The following is a 23500-nucleotide window of genomic DNA, read 5'->3' on the forward strand; positions in this document are numbered from 1 at the left end:
CTCATTGACCAATGATAAAAGCCTTTTCTCTGCCAACAAATGTGGGATTGATTGGTAATTGAACAGCTTGGGGCAGGGAACTAGTTCTGTTGAGTTGACTTCATGCTCGCTTTCCTTTCCTGAATGTTTCCACTAATTTGCAAGATGCACAGAGTGGCAGGTTCAGCCTCCGATTTATCAATTAAAAGTCACAGCTTACAGCAACTGTGGAACAAAGACCTGTCTTTTGATCTGGTTTGACCTGTTCAGTTTTATTCCTGTCTGCAGATCGGTGTGTGAAGGAATTGGAGTTTTAATTACTCATGATATCTCAAGATTTGAAGATGCCAGTGTTGGACTGGGGTGTACAAAGATGAAGGAGCAGTGCTCCGAAAGCTAGTGCTTCCAATTAAACCTGTTGGACTATCACCTGGCGTTGTGTGATTTTTAACATGATATATCACAATGATTTATCTGTAGCTAGACACTAATTACTTGCAACAAATATAATTCTTGCTAAGTCATGAAAACATGGCCCCTGCTTTCTATCAACCTACCTCTGAAAATTAAGTGAATTGGGGTATTGTGTACACTTACTTTAACATTTTCAACTTTTGTGACAAAACCAGGAATATCAGGCTCAATTTCCAGCACATTACCTTAATGAGCACTTACATCATGCCTCTACCATCAGCACTCATCTTTCAGTCTGGCACCTTCACCATCCATTCCATTGGCTCGACCTCATCCAGAACTCCCAAACACTGTCCTCAAAAAAAAGTCATTATTCCCTTCTACCTAGGCAAGACATTATGAACATCAAGAACTTTGCTTGCTCTACTTACAGGGAGGAAGAGGACTGGGAAACAAGATACTGTGATGGGTAATGGATGGGAACAGGCAGAGGTAGGGGTGTTTGTAGGTCCTTCACTGACAGTCATATTGGCAGCCACTGGCAATTCTCTTCACTTGGCTAATCAAAAAAGGTCTTATTCCAGGAGACTGCACTAACCAAACAATTGCTATGAAAACCTTAGCTTCCTGAAACAATAGGGCTCAATCACGTCAGGAGAGCCAATTCTCTGTCTGATTGCCCTGTTTTGGGTTCACACTTAGAAATGGATCAACACGTGCATGCCCTATGCCTTGTGGAACAGCCTGTGGCTGAGCAGAAGGCTGCTCTGAAACGATGAAGGATTATTGACCAGATTTTTCTCCACAGATGTGGTCTAATCTGTTGAAAGCTTTGAGCATTGTTTAAATGCAATAAAAACAGAGTGTGGAGCCACAGAGGAACTATACTCCTCTCAGAAACCACACTATGAAATGTGACAATGCAACTTCAGAAAGGCATTCAACAAAGTTCCCCATGGGAGACTGGTTAGCAAGGTTAGATCTCGTGGAATACAGGAAGAACTAGCCATTTGGATACAGAATTGGCTCAAAGGCAGTGGTGGAGGGTTGCTTTTCAGACTGGAGGCCTGTGACCAGTGGTATGCCACAAGGATCAATACTGGCTCCACTACATTTCATCATTTATATAAATGATTTGGATGAGAACATAGGAGATATGGTTGATAAGTTGGCAGAAGACACCAAAATTGGAAGTGTATGGACAGCAAAGGAGGTTACCTCAGAGTGCAAAGTGATCTTGTTCAGCTGGGCCAATAGGTTGAGGAGTAGCAGATAGAGTTTAATTTAGATAAATGCAAGATGCTGCATTTTGGAAAAGCAAATCTTAGCAGGACTTATACACTTAATGGTAAGGTTCGAGGGAGTATTGCTGGACAGAGACCTTGGAGTGCAGGTTCATAGCTCCTTGAAAGTAGAGTTGTAGATAAATAGGATAGTGAAGGTTGCATTTGGTAAGCTTTCCTTTATTAGTCAGAGCATTGAGTATAGGAGTTGGGAGGTCATGCTGCGGCTGTACAGGACATTGGTTAGGCCACTGTTGGAATATTGCATGCAATTCTGGTCTCCTTCCTATGAGAAGGATGTTATGAAACTTGAACGGGTTCCGAAAAGATTTACAAGGATGTTGCCAGGGTTGGAGAATTTGAGCTATTGGGAGAGGCTGAATAGGCTGGGGCTGTTTTCTCCAGAGCATCAGAGGCTGAGGGGTGACCTTATAGAGGTTTATAAGGTCACGATGAGCATAGATAGAGTATGAAGACAAAGTCTTTTCCCTGGGGTGGGGAGTCCAGGACTAGAGGGTATAGGTTTGAGGGGAAAAGATTCAAAAAGGGACCCAAGGGGCAACTTTTTCAAGCAGAGGGTGGTGAGTGTATGGAACGAGTTGCCAGAGGAAGTGGTGGAGACTGGTACAATTGCAACATTTAAGAGGCATCTGGATGGGTGTATGAATTGGAAGTGTTGTGAGTGATGTAGCCCAGGTGCTGGCAGATGGGACTAGATTGGGTTAGGATATCTGGTCGGCATGGACAAGTTGGACTGAAGCATCTGTTTCCATGCTGTGCATCTCTATGACTCTACGAACAGTTACTGAAACTCACCTGATCACAGTCACATGCTGTGAACTTAGTTAATTTAATTTTGATAGATTTGGGCAAAAGAGATTCCATTGTTTTCAAGGACTGAGGACTGGACTTTACACAAAACACATTGAATAGCCACCTACCTGAAATATTCCAGGTGATGAGTGAAATTTCAGGTAGTCCACCTCCCTTCTTAAAAAAAAGTTCCCTAAGTGATCAATTCATGCTCCCGTAAGATCTGCATTCTGCCTTCACCACTTGTGGTGCGAGATGATAGGAGGTCTATGCTTTGCTGGGAGCTTGACAGCTTTACACATGTGGACTGGTATTGGATAGAAGTACTTTCTGTACTCCTGGGTTATCAACAATGTCTCTAAAAATGGCTATACACCCTCAACCATGGCAACTAAGGAAGTTGACAGTGGACAGTTCAATGATAGTAACACTATTAATGTTCCTATATAAATCTTCTCGTCAATCTCATTGGAGCTGGTTATGATTTGTGTAGTTCAAACTTTACTCGCAAATAGAATTTTGGCATTTATTGCAAAAAGTATAGAGTAAAGAAATACAGAAGTAGGATTGCTGCAACTGTACAAGCTCACACCTGTAGTACAGTGTACAATTTTGGTCCCATGAGAGGGGATGTGGTTGAATTGCAGGCATGTCAGAGAAGGTTCACTAGATTGATTCCAGGGAGGGCTAGAATTTGGGGCAGCATGGCAGTTCAGTGGTTAGCACTGCTGCCTCACAGCACCAGGGACCCAGGTTCGATTCCAGCCTCTGCTGACTGTCTGTGAGGAGTTTGCACATGCTCCCTGCATCAACATGGGTTGCCTCCGGTTTCCTCCCACAGTCCAAAGATGTGCACGTTAGGCAAATTGATCATGCTAAATTGCCCATAGTGATCAGGAGTGTTTGGTGCATTAGTAAGCAGAAATGTAAAGTAATAGGATAGGGGAATGGGTCTGGCTGGGTTACTCTTCAGAGGATTGGTGTGGATGGAATTGTTGGGCTAAAAAAAAAAAAGGGCCTGTTTCCACTCCAAAGAGTTCATAAGTACAAAAGGAAATTTAATGGAGTTACACAAGATGCTAGAGGAGATGTGAAAGTTCGTTTCCTCACATGGACAATCTAGAACAAGAGGTCATAGCTTTTGCATGTAGATTTGCTCACTGAGCTGGAAGATTCATTTCCAGATGTTTCATTATCCGATTAGGTAACATCTTCAGTGAGCCTCAGGTGAAGCAATGCTGAAAATTCCTGCTTTCTATGTTTGGGTTTCTAGAAAGCAGGAATTTTCAGCATTGCTTTGCCTGAGGCCCACCGAAGATATGTTGTTGGAGGGAACCCTGAGGGACAGGATGTACATTAACTTGGAAATGGAAGGACTGATTAGGGATAATCAACATGGCTTTGTGCGTGGGAAATCATGGCTCACAAATTTGATTGAGTTTTTTGAGGAAGTAACAAAGAGGACTGATGAGGGCAGAGCGGTAGATGTGATGTATATGGATTTCAGTAAGGCGTTCGACTATGTTCCCCATGGGAGACTGATTAGCAAGGTTAGATCTCATGGAATACAGGGAGAACTCGCCATTTGGGTACAGAACTGGCTTAAAAGGTAGAAGACAGAGGGTGGTGGTGGAGCGTTGTTTTTCAGACTGGAGGTCTGTGACCAGTGGAGTGCCACAAGGATTGGTGCTGGGTCCCCTACTTATCGTCATTTACATTAATGATTTGGATGCGAGCATAAGAGGTACAGTTAGTAAGTTTGCAGATGACACCAAAATTGAAGGTGTAGTAGACAGCGAAGAGGGTTACGTCAGATTACAACAGGATCTGTACCAGATGGGCCAATGGACTGAGAAATGGCAAATAGAGTTTAATTCAGATAAATGCGAGGATCTGCATTTGGGAAAGAAAATCTTAGCAGGACTTATACACTTAAATGGTAAGGTCCTTGGGAGTATTGCTGAACAAAGAGACCTTGGAGTGCAGGTTCATTGCTCCTTGAAAATGGAATCGCAGGTAGATAGGATAGTGAAGGCGGCGTTTGGTATGCTTTCCTTTATTGGTCAGAGTATTGAGTACAGGAGTTGGGAGGTCATGTTGCGGCTGTACAGGACATTAGTTCTGTTGCGTGCAATTCTGGTCTCCTTCCAATCAGAAAGATGTTGTGAAACTTCAAAGGGTTCAGAAAAGATTTGAGGATATTGCCAGGGTTGGAGGATTTAAGCTATACGGAGAGGCTGAACAGGCTGGGGCTGTTTTCCCTGTAGCGGAGGCTGAGGAGTGACCTTATAGGGGTTTACAAAATTATGAGGGACATGAATAGGGTAAATAGGCAATGTCTTTTCTCTTGGGTCAGGGAGCCCAGAAGTAGAGGGCATAGGCTTAGGGTGAGAGGGAAAGATAGAAAAGAGACCCAAGGGCAACTTTTTCACACAGTGTGGTACGTGTGTGGAATGAGCTGCCAGACGAAGTGGTGGAGGCTGGTACAATTGCAACATTTAAGAGGCATTGGAGTGTGTACGAATAGGAAGAGTTTGGAGGGATATGGGCCAGGTGCTGGCAGGTGGGACGAGATTGGGTTAGGATATCTGATCAGCATGGACAGGTTGGACCGAAGGGTCTGTTTCCATGCTGTACATTTCTATGACTCTATGTTACCTAGTAGGGTAATGAAACGTCTGGAAATGAACCTTCTCGCTCAGCAAGCAAACCTACATCCAGAACCTCAACCTGAGCTACAAAGCTTCTCAAAACTCACTAAGAGGTCATAGCTTTAGGATAAAGGGGTAGCAGATTTAAAACACACAGAAGAAATTTCTCCTCCCCCCTAAGGGTTGAGGCTCTGTGAAGCTCACTAAACTAGAATGAGGAAGATGCCAAAACATTGAGTAAATTTAAGAAGATAGAGCGAACTTTAATTTGTAATAGGTTGAGGCTTGTAAAAAGCAGTTGGGAAACTCAAATTGAGGCAGAGATGAGATCAGCCATGATCATATCAAATGGTGAGGCAGGCTTGAGTGACTGAATTGCTTACTCATGTTCTTAGTTCTTACTGACTTGCCACTTGTCAGCCCAAATCTGGCTATTGTCAAAGTCTTGCTGCATTTGGACATGGACTGCTTCAGTAGGTGACAAGTCATGTTTGACTAATATTTTGACCTGCAGCAGTCAAAGTGGCAACTGGTAAACAATTCTATTTCCATAAGTCCCAATACCACAGCTCCATTCAAGTTCACTACACACCTATCAGCACAATAAAATTCAGTTGATGAGATACATGACAAACAAGTAATCTTCATGCTTTTATGAGATATATGGATTCCTACAATGTAAATATTGTTGTCTGTTTACTAAATTCAGGTTTTTTGTTATTTATGAACTAATAGAAATTTACAACTACCTGCATATTCATAAACTTTATTTTGGAATTAATGATGTTGAAACTAGATTAGGAACTCGATGGTGAACACTGACTAAATTGAACAACAGAACATTTCAAAAAATCAGGAGAGAAAGACAGAGGCACCAATTAATATGCAGTGCAAGCACCAAAGTAATGTGGATTTAGACAATGACACCATTGTGACTCTGCATAACCTCCTAAAGCATTTGTGAAATTTGACTTAAACATTTAATAGACGTCAATGGACAAACAGAGCATTGTTCTTAAAAGGTATTCTTTTTATCACTAATTTTCAGGCATGTCTGTCAGATCTTTCAATTATGGTGCTGGGGCTTCTTTTTAATAATTACAATTAAAATACAGACCAGGTGTTAAGCATCTGTAGTTCCTTGGAACTCATGCAGTTAAATGACGAAGCAGGGTATTAATTATATGAATTTTTTTTTAAAACTTACAGATGTTACCAACATGCTTTTCAGACAAAATATTCCACAGAGAATGCCTGGTGTCAAAACAGTGACAAACTCAATTTGGTGGATAGCAATTACTTTTCTACTGAGTATTTATATAACATAAATGAATTCAAGCAATAGTCATAACAAGACAAGACTGAAAACCAGCTCAATATTTCATTTTCCCCTTGCTGTGACACCAATGATGCTTCAATCGTTCCAAAGCCACTGAGCTCACTTTGCACATTCACACAGGTGGGTTTCATCTAAGGAGGTTAGCAGCAATCCATAGATAGCTAAGCATCTGGGGCAGTGAGTCCATCTTACAAAGCCTGGTCAAATTTCTGCTAAGTCACATTAACATACTGTGGGGCATTAGTTCACCAGTCAGACCTCATGGAATATCATTTTCAGTTACTAATATTCATATCTTAAATCTGAGATACAGCATTTCAGCTTTTGGCAGGAATTTCCTTGAGAGCTTCTAATTCCCATTCTCAAGTTCAAATGGAAGTCAGAACCCTACGCTGAAAACACAGTCACTCAAAAGGTGATTTTCACTATACCAGCAATCGATTGTTAGAGGATCCTATTAGGTATTGCACAACTCACAAAGCTGGACAGCCGATCAGAAAGATTCAAAAGCAAAGCAGGATGTTATGATATTAAAGTGAGCAAGAGAGTGCTTCAAAAAAAAGTGGCCTTGGATGTCACACTTCTGGCAGTGCTCCGACTCCCTGTGGGAATTAGTCAGCACGTCATGGACATTACTGAGATGCAGTCGCAAGGAGAAAGCAAATGGGGAGGTTCTGCATGCTTTAAAGATCTGGTTCAAAGTGCATCAAGGAACCCAACACAATTTATGAAACCCTCCAACTCTCAAATCCTGGAGTGTTTTTGACCTGTAAAAAAAATTGACTGGCAAAACGTTCAGTATTAACAAGGAGAGATTGTTAGGTCTTTAATTCTTCCAAACTACCAATTTATGAGCTATAACAGAAGCCAGGTCACAGAGGGAGGAAAGGCTGTTTCTTACAGGTATTTTATTTGCAATGAGGGATGCACACATCACCCTCAGCCACTAACAAGTTGCCAAAGGTAAAGGGTAGCCTTCTAACTTTGTGTCAATGGAGGACATTAATGTGACAACAATTTGGCTCCCTTGCCCTCCTGAACTACACCCCCCCCCCTCTTCTCATCAGCTTGGCCAGTCAAACTCTGGATGTACCTGGGTTTCTGGCAACATGAATTGTTCCTTGGGGACAAGCCACACAGTCTTAGCAGTGGTTACTGCTCTTGGTAAGCACTACCAGTCATTTGATTGGCTGATAAACGCTCTGAGAACTCCCTCTCTGGAGGTGCCACAAGTCCTGCTTGGATCCCAATTAAATTAAAACATCCTATGATGCCACCTTCAAGAGGGGCCCTCAAATGTTCACCATTTTTAACCCCCCAAATGAGGATTCCTCATTACCATACTTGACAGGGCCATTAACCCTACTTGACCCATTCACACTTCGGCCCTCACCCTTTCCTTTCTACAACACTAAAAAGGATCCTTCGGTCTTGATTTATCACCCCACTAGCCTCCACAACCAAAGGATCATTAGCTGTCATTTCTGCCACCTCAAGCAGGATGCCACCACCAGACACATTCCCCTGCCTTTCCTGGCCAGCATTCCACAGGGCCCATTCCCTTTGGGACACTGTGGTTCACTCCTGCTCCACTTTCAACACCTCCCTACACTCCCTCAGCACCTTCCTATGCCATCGCAGAAAGTGCGATACTTGCTCATTTATCTCTTCCTTCCTCACTCTTCAAGCCACACCGTCCAGGTGAAACAGTACACTTCAGTCAATCCAGTTTACTGTATTCACTATTCACAGTGCGGTCTTCTTTATAATGGGGTGACAAAATATAAACTTGGTGAGCAATTTGCCGAACACATGTTCTGTCTATAAAAATAACCGAGCTTCCGGTTGCCTGCCAATGTGTTCCCTGGCCACCATCGGTCGCAGGTTTGCTGCAGTGTTCCAGCGCAGCTCAGTGCAAGCCGGAAGGACAACACCTCATTTTCAATATCCAGTTCAATAATTTTAAAGCCTGAGCACCTTCTTCCATATTCGTCACCCACCCCCAACAGCCCGGCCATCAGGACATCACTGCTTTCAGCACAGCCAACCTCTTTTCATCCATTGTCTCTATCATTACCTATCTAGCTTTTCCTCTTCTGTTTCACCTGGACGGTGTGGCTTGAAGTGTGAGGAAGGAAGAGATAAATGAGCAAGTATCGCACTTTCTGCGATGGCATAGGAAGGTGCTGAGGGAGTGTAGGGAGGTGTTGAAAGTGGAGCAGGAGTGAACCACAGTGTCCCAAAGGGAATGGGCCCTGTGGAATGCTGACCAGGAAAGGCAGAGGAATGTGTCTGGTGGTGGCATCCTGCTTGAGGTGAGCGGCACGGTGGCACAGTGGTTAGCACTGCTGCCTCGCAGTGCCAGAGACCCGGGTTCAATTCCCGCCTCAGGCGACTGACTGTGTGGAGTTTGCACATTCTCCCCGTGTCTGCGTGGGTTTCCTCTGGGTGCTCCGGTTTCCTCCCATAGTCCAAAGATGTGCAGGTCAGGTGAATTGGCCATGCTAAATTGCCCGGAGTGTTAGATAAGGGGCAAATGTAGGGGTATGGGTGGGTTGCGCTTCGGCGGGTCGGTGTGGACATGTTGGGCCGAAGGGCCTGTTTCCACACTGTAATGTAATGTAATCTAATCTAATCTAATCTTCTCTGGCTTGCTGTCAGCAGTCCCTTTGTGTTACCATTTTCCTCTCTTTGGGCTCCTTCTATCTGCTCACTCCTCTCTCCCCATCCCAACCAAATTAAAAACACTCATCCAGATAAATACCACTTTCTCCCCCTAGATGCTATCGGTTTTAAAGAAGGGTCACTGGACTGAAAAACATTAGCTGTTTTCTCAACACTGATGCTATCAGACCCGAACTTTTGCAGTTCTGTGTTTGACTTTTAACATCCGCAGTGGTACTTTATACAAATGGGAAAAAAAAGTCTGTTTTGCAGTGCACAAGGTCATTCAATGTTAGAAATGCAAGGCACTAGTGAGAAGAGTGTGTTTGACAGTAAATCTTGGAAAATTAAGAGACACGTGTTGGCTGCAGTTGATGCTTTGAGCAAAGTCCTTTGTAAGTCACAAGCAGATTGGGTTACTGGAGCTGGCAGCAGTGCTGGGGACTCTACAGGGATGGCTTTACTGAAAAAGTACAGATGAGGAGGATGGATTTCCAAATGCTTGAAGCAGTAACAAGATTCAGCCAGGTGCTTCTCCCAGGCAGAACCTCACCACCATCTGCCACAAAGATTATGGAAACCCATGACAGGTTGATATGAGGTGCTCCTGAGGTTTCCAGGCAGTCAAACTGCTGTTTCAGAATGCCTATTGTGGGGAGTGCAAAAACATCATTCTATCTTTGCACCGTGACATTCGAAAGCAACAGAAGTAGTAAATGCCATTAGCTAGAGTAAAAAAGGTAGCCCACCCTCTCTCAGCCAGCCCACGGTTGCTTCCTCTCAGATGAAGGTGATGCTGACAAGGCAGAAATCATCATTTAAAGTTACCACAGAGCCAACACTGTGGGCAAAAGTGAATATAGATTGCGTGGTCATGCCTGCTGGCTGGAGAGGCAGAGGTAGTCCTACGTTGCCTCTTTTCAGGAGGGTCAGCTGCTAATCGGGCACTTAATAGGACAGTAGTGGGACTAGAATTAAGGACACCAAGAACAGGGATTGATCACAATCAAGGGCTGGCAGCACTGCAGTGGGGAGGCAAGAGTTGCTGCCAATAATGAAGGTACTGAGTAGAATAAGGAAATTCATCAGTATATTCATACAAACTATTGCATTTAATGAAATAAAGCCTCAACATACATCAATTATGATCAATCAATCCAAAGACGTAAAATAATCAGGTAAGTAAACGTTGTCACGTAGTACTCTAACACATCCCAGATCATTGGAGCACTGAATCTATTCAATTGTTAACACTTTTGACCACAGTGACTGACGAAGATTTTCAGCATTTGACAGTGCTCATCCCTGACTAAAGTCCAATAAAGTCCATACCATTTGCCTGTCTTTTCATCCAATGAATAAATGATAAGCATTATCCACTATTCAAGTTCCAGTTCATCAACCAAAACAATACTATCTCAACACTACTAAGAGTTGGTACCATTTCTACTGATCCAGAGGCTCCAGATCAGATTATAAACTCTTCCTATTAATGGTCTAGATATTTATTAAACATAATTTCACTGTTTTAAGCTTATGACTACAACAATGAGAAATGTCATCTGACAATCTATTGTATATTTATCTAGTGTCAAACAGGAATATAAAAAAAGTGCTTTGAAAAAGAATTAAAATAAAAATTATAAAGTCAGGACACAGCATGAGAAATTCTAAAAGTGATATCATCACTTTCACAGAAGAACCAAGTCCACAACTGAGAAATTGCTCAGAAGCACCACAAATCACACAAAATCACCTTTCCAAAGTTAATCTGGAACCTGGTCAAAGTTTGATAAGTCATACTTTTGATATTAGAAAAATTAATGAAATAATTGTGGTCTAGAAGAGTAAGACCTTCAGCATGCAACCATTCATGGTTGTAATTCATTTCACACAGGATTATCCAAAATAAAATGTTGTTGAAACCTCATCCTCTCTAAACCTTCTGTCCCTTACCTTAAATCTAAGACCTGAGTCATTGCTTCCTCCATCATGGGGAGTACATTTCTTCCCATCTACCCTATTGATGCTTCTCAAATTTTATACACCTCAATCAAGGTGAATAACATCTCTGCTCCAAGGAAAACAAAATTCCAGTTTCCAATCTCTCTCAGAACTAAAGCTCACCAGCTCAAGCAATGTCCTGGCAAATCTCCAATGCAATCACCTCATAGTGACATCTTGCAAAAATGTCCAGATTACAGAGGAGGAAGTGCTGGATGTCTTGAAATGGTTAAAGGTGGATAAATCCCCAGGACCTGATCAGGTGTACCCGAGAAGTCTGTGAGAAGCTAGAGAAGTGATTGCTGGGCCTCTTGCTGAGATATTTGTATCATCGATAGTCACAGGTGAGGTGCCAGAAGACTGGAGGTTGGCAAACGTGGTGCCACTGTTTAAGAAGGGTGGCAAAGACAAACCAGGGAACTATAGACCGGTGAGCCTGACCTCAGTGGTGGGCAATTTGTTGGAGGGAATCCTGAGGAACAGGATTTACATGTATTTGGAAAGGCAAGGACTGATTAGGGATAGTCAACATGGCTTTGTGCGTGGAAAGTCATGTCTCAAACTTGATTGAGTTTTTTGAAGAAGTCACAAAGATGAATGAGGTAGATTTGATCTACATGGACTTCAGTAAGACAATAGACAAGGTACCCCTGGGGAGACTGATTAGCAAGGTTAGATCTCATGGAATACAGGGAGAACTAGCCATTTAGATGCAGAATTGGCTCAAAGGTAGAAGACAGAGGGTGGTGGTGGAGGGTTGTTTTTCAGACTGGAGGCCTGTGACCAGTGGAATGCCACAAGGATTGGTGCTGGGCCCTATACTTTTTGTCATTTACATAAATGATTTGGATGCGAGCATAAGAGGTACAGTTGGTGAGTTTGCAGATGGTGCCAGGATTGGGGGTGTGGTGGACGGCGAAGAAGGTTACCTCAGATTACAGTGGGATCTGGATCGGATGGGCCAATGGGCTGAGGAGTGGCAGATGGAGTTTAATTCCGATAGGTGCGAGGTGCTGCATTTTGGGAAAGCAAATCTGATCAGGACTTATATACTTAATGGTAAGGTCCTAGGGAGTGTTGCTGAACTAGGAGACCTTGGAGTGCAGGTTCGTAGCTCCTTGGGGGTGGAATTGCAGGTGGATGGGATAGTGGGGGCGGCGTTTGGTATGCTTTCCTTTATTGGTCAGAGAATTGAGTACAGGAGTTGGGAGGTCGTGTTGCGACTGTACAGGACATTGGTTGGGCCGCTATTGGAATATTGCGTGCAGTTCTGGTCTCCTTCCTATCGGAAAGCTGTTGCGAAAAACTTGTAAATCTTTTCTGAACCCTTTCAAGGATGTTGCCAGCGTTGGAGGATCTGAGCTACAGGGAGAGGCTGAACAGGCTGGGGCTGTTTTCCCTGTAGTGTCAGAGGCTGGGGGGTGACCTTACGGAGGTTTGCAAGATTATGAGGGCATGGATAGGATAAATAAAAAATGTCTTTTCCCTGGGGTCGGGGAGTCCAGAACTGGAGGGCATAGGTTTAGGGTGAGAGGGGAAAGATATAAAAGAGACCTAAGGGGCAACTTTTTCGCACAGAGGGTGGTACGTGTATGGAATGGGCTGCTGGAGGATGTGGAGGAGGCTGGTACAATTGCAGCATTTGGGAGGCATTTGGATGGGTATGTGAATGGGAAGGGTTTGGAGGGATATGAGCCACGTACTGGCAGGTGGGACTAGATTGGGTTGGGATATCTGGTCGGCATGGACGGGTTGGACCAAAGTTCCATGCTGTACATCTCTATGACTCTATGACATCCCTTCCATAAATGTGGATTCCAGAACTGCATATAACACGTCTTACGCAGTTCCACCATCACCCACCGATCTTAAACTCCATGCCTCAGCTAATAAAAGCCTATATCCCATGTGTCTTAACCACCTTGTATACTTGTTCTGTAACTTAAAGGGATCAGTGCATATGCACCCCTCTGATCCTCAATGCTTCCCAGGGTACTAGTATTCATCGTGCATCCCTTTGCCTTGTTTACAATGTCCAAGTACATCATCCCACACTTACCTGGATGGAAGTCAATCTCACCAGCCCATTTATATCCTTTTGACTATTTACTAATCCTTCAACACCCACCCTGGAAAAATGCCTTAGGACTATGTCCAAGTTCTCTATTAGATTTCCCCATCAATAGCACATTATCCAGTTAAATGACAACTTGGGTAGCTCTTGTAAAATATTCTCCATTGTCTGCTGAAAAAATGGCACAGGCTGTTAACCCCAAACGGCAGTCTCCTATTTGTAAAGACCCTGTGGGTATTAATTGTAGCATATTTCTAGGAATCCACATCTAAACATAATTGCAAGTAAGCATGGCTGATGTCCAACTCTGAAGAACAGCCCCCCCCGCCAGCTTTGCATATCAATCCTCCATGTGAGGGATTGGATATTTCCCCTGCCATGAAAAGAGGTTTAATGTTTGTTTAGGATCCCACAAAGATAAACCAACTCATCAGGCTTCACAACCAGTATGACTGGTGCTGCCCAATTCCAGAAACTGGACTGGTTTTATGATTGATTTCTGCCTCTACCTTTGCCCACAGGGCAAATGGTACTGTGTGGGCCTTGCAGAATGGTGGGATTGCTTCCTGGTCATCTTGCAGGGTGGCCTTGGCTCCTTTGATAGTCCTTAGACCTTCCTGAAAAATGTCCGGGCATTTAATTAAGACTTTATTTAGGCAGCAACTGAACCAGCTACTTTTCATAGAAGAGACCAGAACTGAAATTGTACTCTTAAATCTGTAAAGGGTACCCAGGCTCTCAGTCTAACAGTGCTCTGGTGTACACTTAGGGGGTGGAGTTCAGAGCAAATAGTGTTAAAAATTGGTTCGGCAATCACTGATATGGCCGTACCAATATCAATTTCCATTTAGAACCAGGTGACCATTTAACCAGGCATGTATTTTGATCAGAAACAAAAACAGAAATTGCTGGAAAAAGTTAGTTCTGAAGAAGGGTCACTTGAACCAATTTCTTAACTGATTTCTCTGCAAAGATGCTGCCCGACCTGAGTTTTTCCAGCAATTTTCATTTCTCAGCATCCAAGTTGTTTTGGTTTTTTAAATTTTGATTGCATAGCAATATTAAAATCAGAAGCAATTTAGGGAGGACTTTCCATAGTACGAATTCTCCTGTATACCAGCCTACGAGTTCTCTTACTCAGTTCCGCCGAGTGGGACTCTTTTGCTGTCTTGAGCCCACATACCAGCAGCATCTACAACAGCCTGTCAGCCTGAATCCTGAAGAAAACATTAACCATTTGGCTGAGGTTTGGCTTCGTTTTGGGGTTTTGCGGTGGCTAAGTCTAGAATCCCTCTGGTCAGAATATGTCCTGAGTGAGGTTAAGCAATAGCTTTCTCTCAAGTGGTATATCCCCAAGCTCAGTTGGGGTGCTGAGGACGTCCACTTCCAACGGCATAACCTGCAACTCACATGCTCCATTTAACACATTTTCCAACGATAAAGTCAGTTATAGTACCTATTTGAATTCCAGTTAGATGTTTTTTGCATAGTTACATTATTAATCCCACATACCAAACCAATCCCTAAACATCTCATTAAGAGTTAAACCAAAGTTATATGCCTCTGCCAGTCATCTTAACCTTGTCAAAACCAATTTCCTGGTTTTTGAATTGCCAGGATAAAAATGATATAATTCTGAGAATCTAGGAAGCTTGAAATTGTAATATTCCTTAACTATGCCCATCAATTCTTGAAAAGTTTTAATATCTGCTACCACAGGGAAAGTTAGGCTCTTAATAGCAGAAAAAGCTGCAACTCCACAGGCTGTCAGGAGAATTATTCATTGCTTTCCATCTGCCCAGAAAAAAAACGCATTCTTTCCATACATTGGGCCCAGCTCTTGACATCAAGATTGAATGAGTCAAGCTTCTCAAACAATGGCACGATGTAAGACAACTGTTGAAAGGGAGTTGGATACCCATACGCCATGAATGAATTTCTTTGAAAAAGTCAACCAAACAATGTGGAAGGAAAATGGGGGAAGAAATATGCAAACAAATTAATGAAATTCCTTTAAAAAAAATAAACACGGGGGTGGGGTTGAATCTAAGTTACTGCAAAATTAATTAGCCAGAAGGTGATAAAGTGGATAAGGATCTGTGCATTGAATACCCACCTTCCTAGTCCAGTATGTCAAGAAACACAAAGGAAGGATTTGTTGTTTGAACTAGTAATGGGACATGAATCAGACAACAGAGAAGATAAAAAACATTTAGTAAATAAATTGTGACTGTATTATACTGCAAATTAAAAGAAAGAAATGAGGGGAGACAAGTAAAAGAAATACCAGAGCAATAAATTTGAAGGCCTAGGTGGGAATTGAGAAGATAAAAAATGGACAATCATCTGGCAAATAATTACTCTGAACATTCATGGGAAACAGTGAAAATAACAGAGTATAGGAAACATATTTCCCTGAAAAAGAAACAAGAGCCAACTAAACACTGATGAGAAACTATCAATTAAAGACATAGGGAAAACTGAGGAGGAAGAAAGAAGTCAAGCACCAAGTACATGGATAAACTAGGCCTGTATCCTTTGTCATTTAGAAGTCAGAGATGACTTAATTGAAACACAAGATCTTGAGGGGATTTGACAGGGTGAATGTCAAAGGGATGATTCCTCTTTTGGGAGAATCTAGAGTGAGGGAGCAGTTCTATTTTACATTTTTTTAAAAAAAAGGGTCACCATTTAAAACAAAATAAAAAGGCAGAAAATAAGTTTCCTCCAGAGGGTTGAGTGCCTTTCAAACTCCCGCCCTCGAAAAGGCAATGGAGACAGAACCTTCAAATATTTCTAAGGCAGAGATAGATTTTGGATTACCAAGGGCATGAAAGATAATGGAGGATATTCAAGAATGTAGAGTTGAGGTTAAAAATCAGATGAGCCACAATTGTATTGAATGGCAGTGTAGGCTTGAAGGGCCAAGTGTCTTACTCCCGTTCCTTGCTTGTAGTTAGTAATAACACAAGGCAAAGCATTACAGCAGAACAACTCCTGGTCTGTAGAGATTGCATCCACACATTAAAATATCTAAAGATGATAGAGAGAAGGCACTATCACATGCTTAACATATCATGCCTATGATGCAAATAAAGATATTTATACCTATTTTAAAAGTCATTTGCATTTGGATTTTTGAATATGAACTAGTTATATGGGTTGTCTGTGCGTCTGAAAGGGTTTCTTGATTAACAGTTAAAGTACTTCTGTCGCCATACAAAGGTAATTTAAAATAGTGAAACAAAGATTTCCTGAAGGGTAACTGTTATTTGCTTATATTGGAGAGTTTATAGACAATCAAAAACATAAGCAGTGTGGCACGTTTAGCTGTCATATCAGACATTCCAGATTTTCTTTTAAGGCTTCAGTCAAGAGTTTGACTTGGCCAATAAAAGCATTGGCTGGAATCATAACATTACAAGGGAAATGCAATGCCAGAGAATTGGCAGATAACTATCATACTTATATTCAAGAACAGAGGTACAACATATCCAAATCATCTTAACATTGGTGGTACCAGCAATAATAGAATCCTTACTAAGGAGAAAATTATCCATCAACCAAAAAAAAAGATAGTAATGAACAGTCCGAATGGATCTCAAAAAAGTAACATTTTGCTAGACAAACCTCGCTGATTTCTTTGAAGCAGTATTAGAAAAGAAAACTATAATATAGTAGATTTAAAACATCTAGATTTCCAAAAGGCCTTTGAAAAGATACCTCTTAACAGACTAACAGACAAGATCAAAAACGCCATCTTTGAGAATGAATAACAGAATGGGTTAGCTGGTTGCCAGGGTTTAAAACTATAGCTGCACAAGATGAGAAGACAGATTTGAAGGCATCAATGCCGAGGCTAGTGTCAATTTATTTTAATTACTTAGACGTTGAAATCTAAAGCACAAAGATTTAAGTTTGCAAATGGCAGCAAATAATGAGGTGGGACTAAATAGTGAATACTGGACATGACCCACAAAAGGTTACAAAATAAATTACACTTGCAGATTGGCTATATAAATTGGCAAGTTAGTCTTTTACTACCTTAGCTATTTGCTTTAGAGCTTTGCATCTAAATAATCCAAAATTTGCCAACCTAACTGAGTTAACTATTTTCACTTTTATCACTGTGAAAGAAGTGTTCAGTAACTAGTGGCAATTAAATGATACACTGTGAATCCATTACAAATTGATGGGAAACTGGAACCAATGCACATGTATGCAAATAATATTTACTGCATGATTACAAAACCAGTAACCTTGAAATTAGACTGGACTGCATTCCAAGTGAAACTGATTACACCAAAAGCATTTTAAAAACTTTATAAAGATGCCAGTTTGTATATACCTACACTGAAGACAGAAAAGAACAGACCGAAATAGTTAAATAAATGATAGTGCCAATATTGGAAAAAAAAATCATGTTTTATTAATAGCATCTATTCACATACAAACATTCTGCACGTTTATCTCATTAACTTTTAAGAACTCAGGGAGGCAATGTGCAGAACTAGTCCTTAGAGATTGAATTAATGTGTTACAAAAGGTTTGATCTCACATTTTTCCGATACTGACTACAATCCGTTACCTTTCTTCATAAGGTGATCTGTACCTGAAGCTGATTTGGTAAAATAGATTATTTTTTAATTCTATAATTTGGATTCTTCTGCAATTAGACTTGAATATTTTAATTTGGATGATTGGAAATTTAGGCATTAATAAATACATACAAACGGCCATGCTTTTTATAAAATTGAAAATCTATACATGTGAAAAAGTTAAATCTTTCACTTATTTGGAATTCAAATCACTTCATAACCATCAGCAACTCCACAGAACTGCTGTCTTTGGTGTCATGAATTCTCCAGTTTCAATGTAAAGCTCCTACAATAGTTGCATGTACCTGAACAAATCTAAAAGCTTTTTATCCCAGGGATAGTAAATGAGTTCTGCATGCATCCACTGATTTGTTGATATAAGGGAACTGACTAGGAAACTTCTGCCTTTTGAGTGTCAACTCTGGTTAATGCAAGACTTTGCTGGGTCCAGGCTCTGCATGGATATGCCCATGGGTATTTCCCACTTTAAACAGCATTGAAACTGTTATCAAAACACAACGTCAGGCGAGAACTAGCAAGTCTCATCACGAAGGAAAGAGTTAAATTAAATACATAGAGTTTCTCTACACAGTGGAAATGGAAATGGAGAGAGCAAGCTTCTCCAATCCAGGATATTGAAAGAAATGCATCTAAACTGGAAGATATTTAATACTGGGGTAAAAATCTCACTGAACTGAGACTCAAAGGAAGACAGCCTCTGTACACTGGGAGTTGTGGCAGGACACTATTTCCTTTCTCCTTCAGGAGGATGTGATAGAATGTGCAAACTATCCAAAAACTGTTAAAACAATGACAAACAACATCATGAAATTTTTGAATACAGTTTCAGATTTTAAAAAAAACTTAAAGTAGATTTTCAAAAAGTGTAAATACACATTAAGAAATAAAAGTGAAATATTATTTGGGGGAACATCTCCCTGGAAATCAACCCCCTTCACTCTGCCTCTTGATAATACATGCATCAATGGGCATTGGAGAGATAGGAACAGCAATTATTTAATTTGAAATATTGTCTATAACCAAATGATTTAACTAAAGTATTCAACAGTCACAGTTGCTTCAGCCTATGTTCACTATCAGTAACCAATTTTAAGTAGTGTATCATATCAACTACTAAACATTTTTAAAAATCTGTTCAGGGTATTTTTTTTCCCCCAAATAAAAACAGAGGTTTGGAGTCAGTTGCTGTTACACTGTATTGCTGCTGTGCACCAGAAGATTCTGGTGTACAGGCCACTCTGCTATAACACACATTTTATTAACACAAATTCACTATAACACGATTGACAAATTGGGAACATTTTTTCTAAAGTGCAAAATTATAAAGTGTGTTTTGCACATAACCCTATTCTGGCCCCATTAGGTTAATTGGCGCTGCTGATCCACGATTTTCCTATAACACAGGACTGCATGAAAACGGAATTATCGTGTTATAACAGAATTGGTGGTACTTCCAAAAATCCTATTGATCAAAAAACATTTATTGCATATCTTGATTATGTTTTTTTTAAAAACATTGATAATATTGGTAAGCCATTTGACCCTCTGAGCCTACTCTCATTCTACGAGTTCGACAATCAAACATGATCAATGACCTATTCCTGCTTTCCCCCCTTGCCTTTTGATCCCTTCAACCCAAGAACTATATCTAACTCCTTCAAAACATTCAATGTTTTGGCTTCGGCTGCTTTCTGTGGCAAAGAATGCCACAGCTCACCACTCGGTGAAGAAGTTTCTTACCTCAGACCTAAATGACCTACCCCTAATGCTTAGACTATGGTCCCTAGTTCTGTACCCTCCAGTCATCTGGAATATCCTCCCAGTGTTTACCGTGTCTAGTCTCGTTAGAACTTTCTGGGTTTCTAAGCTCATGCGAATATAGTCCTGACCGAGGCAAAAGGGAGGACTGCAGATGCTAGAACTCAATCTAGATTAGAGTGGTGCTGGAAAAGCACAGGTCAGGCAGCATCAGAGGAGCAGGAAAATCGATGTTTCGGGCAAAAGCCCTTCATCAGAAACGAAGGGCTTTTGCCTGAAATGTCGATTTTCTGCTCCTCAGACGCTGCCTGACCTGCTGTGCTTTCCCAGCACCACTCTAATCCATAGTCCTGACCGCTCCAGTCTGCCTTCATACGTCAGTCCTACTATCTCAGCAATCAGACCGGCAAACTTTTGTTGCACGCACTCCATAGCCCGAACACTACACCAACATTTTAAAATTCTCAAGTGACTTGGAGTCAATACTTTAAACATAATCACAATATGAATTTAAAAAGGTGCTATAGGAAAACAAATGCTGTTGGTGTTGTTCTAAACATAAGCAGAAAAGCCAAATTCCAGAGATGAAGTGAAAGCAATTGCCTTTGACATTGAGGCAGCATGTCTGAGCGCAATCACAAGAAGCCCCTGTCCAACTGTGGTCAATGGGAATCGTGGAGAAACACTTTCCACTGGGTGAAGTCACACTTAGTACAAAGTAAGATGACTGGATTATTGGAGGCCAATTTTCTGAACCAGAACATTGGTGACTTGAGCTCATCAAGACATTGTCCAAGGTCCAACTAGTTGCTTTAGCAACAGGTTTGACACAAACCTCTAAGCCTCTCAACAATATTTTCCAAAGCCAGAGTCTCTACCACCTCAAAAGGACAGGCAGCAGGTGCATGGGAACACCAACACCTGCAAGCTCCTTTCCAAATTACACAGTGACCCAGTTTGAAACTTTATCTCCATTCCTTTGAGATCACTGGGATCAGATGTTGCAATTGCAAACAGCACCACAGATATACATGGTCCAGCCAGACAGGCTGTGATTTCAGAAGGTGGCCCACCACGACCTTCAAGGGTAAGAATGTTGCCTTCACAGCAGTGCTCATATCCAATAAATGAAAAACACAGTGGATATTTCCCCATAACACGCAAACTGAAACTGCACAATACACACAAATGCAAGTAGTGGCTGATCTCTAAAGGGACCGTGTCCTATGATTATTTTCTTATGATTTAATAAGCTCAGCTTACATATATGTATTCAGCCAGGCATACCAAAACCACAACTGCGTGACCAGTTCAAGTACCATGATATCGAGCAATTTTGCACGGGGTTGATACGGAGTGTTCTCATCACTTACATCAGCATGTCAAAGAAAAATCAAACACGACAATTTAAAAAAAGAGCTTTGAGTGTCAGTGCTGTCTTTTTGTTATCTTCCATTAAGTATTTGAAGTCAGGAGAGCGTGAATCATGTCCATTCTATTTACCGAGGTGGAAACGGTGAAGTTGCACGTTCCGCTCAAACCACCTTAACAAACCGAAACACCTAGAAAGAACTAAGCATTCCGAGGTTTGCTTTAGGTGACAGTTGTGGTAACCTGTGTGGGAGCTAGTGCGGCTTTGAATGCAGTGTGAGTGAGTGAGAGAGAGAACCTCCTGAAAAAGGTAATTGAACCGACCGAAAACATTTCACTCCTGGCTGGGTAATGCAGTAAATTAGCCTGTTCCTTTGAATGTACATAAACGAGCCTTAAGCACTTCAAACCAAACCAATCTCGAGCGTCATTCAGAATAAGCTGCATTCCATTGCAATTGCTTTGAACCTAAAAGTTTCCATTATTCAAAATAACCAACAGAACCGCTTATTTAACCTCCATGCCGTGCTCACGTTTGTGTTCATTTTACGGTCTGTTCGTGCAGCCTTGGCTGACCATTACCTTCGTTAACTGGGCGATCTTCTTGCTCATTTTCACGTGCAGGTCGTAGTTGTAGTGATGGACCGGGTCAGGCAGAGTTGTTTTTGAACCATTGCATTTGGCACCGTAGCTCCCCAGCTCAGTGCTACTCCCTCCAGTCGCCATCGATCCTCGTGGGGCGACAGCTCCTGCACTTCACACCGGGCTCAGGCAACAGGGGGTCGGTGTGAGAGAGATAGGAGGGGGGCTAATCCAGCCCGTTCTTACATACAGTCCGCTGCCTCCTCTGGGGGTGGGGGGGAAGCGGGAGCACATACAGCGCCAGAACCACTCTGTGCTGGAGGCGCAATCAGTGGGTGGATGGTGTATAATCCAAAATAGGCACTATATCTGTGTGTATCTGTAAAGTTTTCAGGAAACCAGTCCCTAACCCACCATGTGACAAACACAAAACGGCAACGCCCCCGAAAGGAGGAGATTAGATTAGTTCAATGATCCGAATTATCGACTCGATCTAATTGTTAGATCAATTTACTGAAACACACACATTGCAGAATTAAAGGCGATTCACACCTTTTTAAACTCTACCCGATTTCCCCCTTATTTTACGCCTCAGTAACTATTAGTTACCAAAGAGCGAGATTCCTTCCCATGTCTCGATATCAGGGAGGGATCTGGTGGGTCTACTGCAACAACAAAGGTCCCTAAGATTTACTACGACCAACCTTTCAGATGTAAAGGGAAACTGAACTTCCTATGGCCTCCAGAATCGTGGGAGAATACATAGATGGAACAATTTTTTGGGGGGCGGTGGGGAGAAGAAGATAATACTTTGTTACTCGCCCGTCATTCCTACAGCTGTCTGCTTTATTGACAATTCCTGAACTGTTTATAGTGTAATTGTTGCTTCTCTTATACCAGTAACTTTTAACTATGTGTCTTTTACAATAATATCTTTCTAGGTGCTTTTGCAATTTGGTTAACATATTTTATATGAAATCGTAAATAAATGTTCTTATTGGTAATCAGACTCTACATGTATTTTATACTATTCCACTGACCCCAGTGACCTTGTGATCTCCCCGAATTGCCTTTAATACGCTGGTGCACTAATTGGAAAACGTCATAGAAAGACAAAACTGTCGCTATTTTGATTCCGGTATACAACGGATTTGTAAACAGAACTGATTTATGGATGAGCACTTGCAGATGGAGTATCTGGATGGTCAAAAATCCGGACTAAAGGATTAATTGCCCAGAGTGCAGTTATGAGTCAGCCACATTGTTGTGGGTCTGGAGTCACATGTAGGCCAGACCAGGTAAGGATGGCAGTTCCCTTCCCTGAAGGACATTAGTGAACCAAATAGGTTTTTCCTGACAATGAATTCATGTACATCTTTATACTTCAGATTTTTTAAAAAAATGAATTCAAATTCCACCATCTGTCATGTGGATTCGGAGTAGAGTGCCCAGATTATTCCTGGGTCTCGAGATTAACAGTCCAGTGACAATGCCACAAGGTCATCATCTCCCTGTCGTGTAGCACCACAAGTATGCTAAGTTGGACAGAATTTGAATCTAGTAACTTAAAAACAACTTTGCATCCACGAGAGACTGTGGGTGATCAACAGCAGCAGAACTGTATTCAACTACAACCTGTAACATCATGGCACCACATATCCCTCACTCTACAATTACCATCAAGACAGGAGACAAGGTGTAATGAATAGCACAGGAGCACATGACAGGAGCAGCACCAGGCATACCTAAAAATGAGGTGTCAACCCAGAGATGCTGCAACACAGGACTACTTGCATTCCAAATAGCAGAAGCCTCATGCATTGAACAGGGCTAAACAATCCCATAACCAAGGGATCAGATCTAGTAAAAGCAAAATACAGCAGATGTGGAAAATCTGAAATAAACACAATGCTAGAGAAACTTAGCAGGTCTGGTAGCATCTGTGGAGA

General features: G+C 41.7%; 1 protein-coding gene across 5 annotated transcripts in view; it reads right to left on the reverse strand.

Moving 5' to 3' along the window:
- Positions 1–21828, reverse strand: part of LOC122551785 (protein FAM184B-like) — a 194201-nt gene extending 172373 nt beyond the window's left edge. For all 5 annotated transcript variants that reach the window (XM_043694275.2, XM_043694284.2, XM_043694259.2 and 2 more), the window contains exon 1: positions 21552–21828. In XM_043694275.2, coding sequence (XP_043550210.2) covers positions 21552–21695 — 144 coding nt within the window. In that variant the 5' untranslated portion in view covers positions 21696–21828. The remainder of the gene's footprint in view (positions 1–21551) is intronic.
- Between the last annotated feature and the right edge of the window lie 1672 nt (positions 21829–23500).

This window comes from Chiloscyllium plagiosum, unplaced genomic scaffold (genome assembly GCF_037043375.1).
Source record: "Chiloscyllium plagiosum isolate Xiang-an unplaced genomic scaffold, Cpla_swu_hap1 HiC_scaffold_1, whole genome shotgun sequence".
NCBI lineage: Eukaryota > Metazoa > Chordata > Chondrichthyes > Orectolobiformes > Hemiscylliidae > Chiloscyllium > Chiloscyllium plagiosum.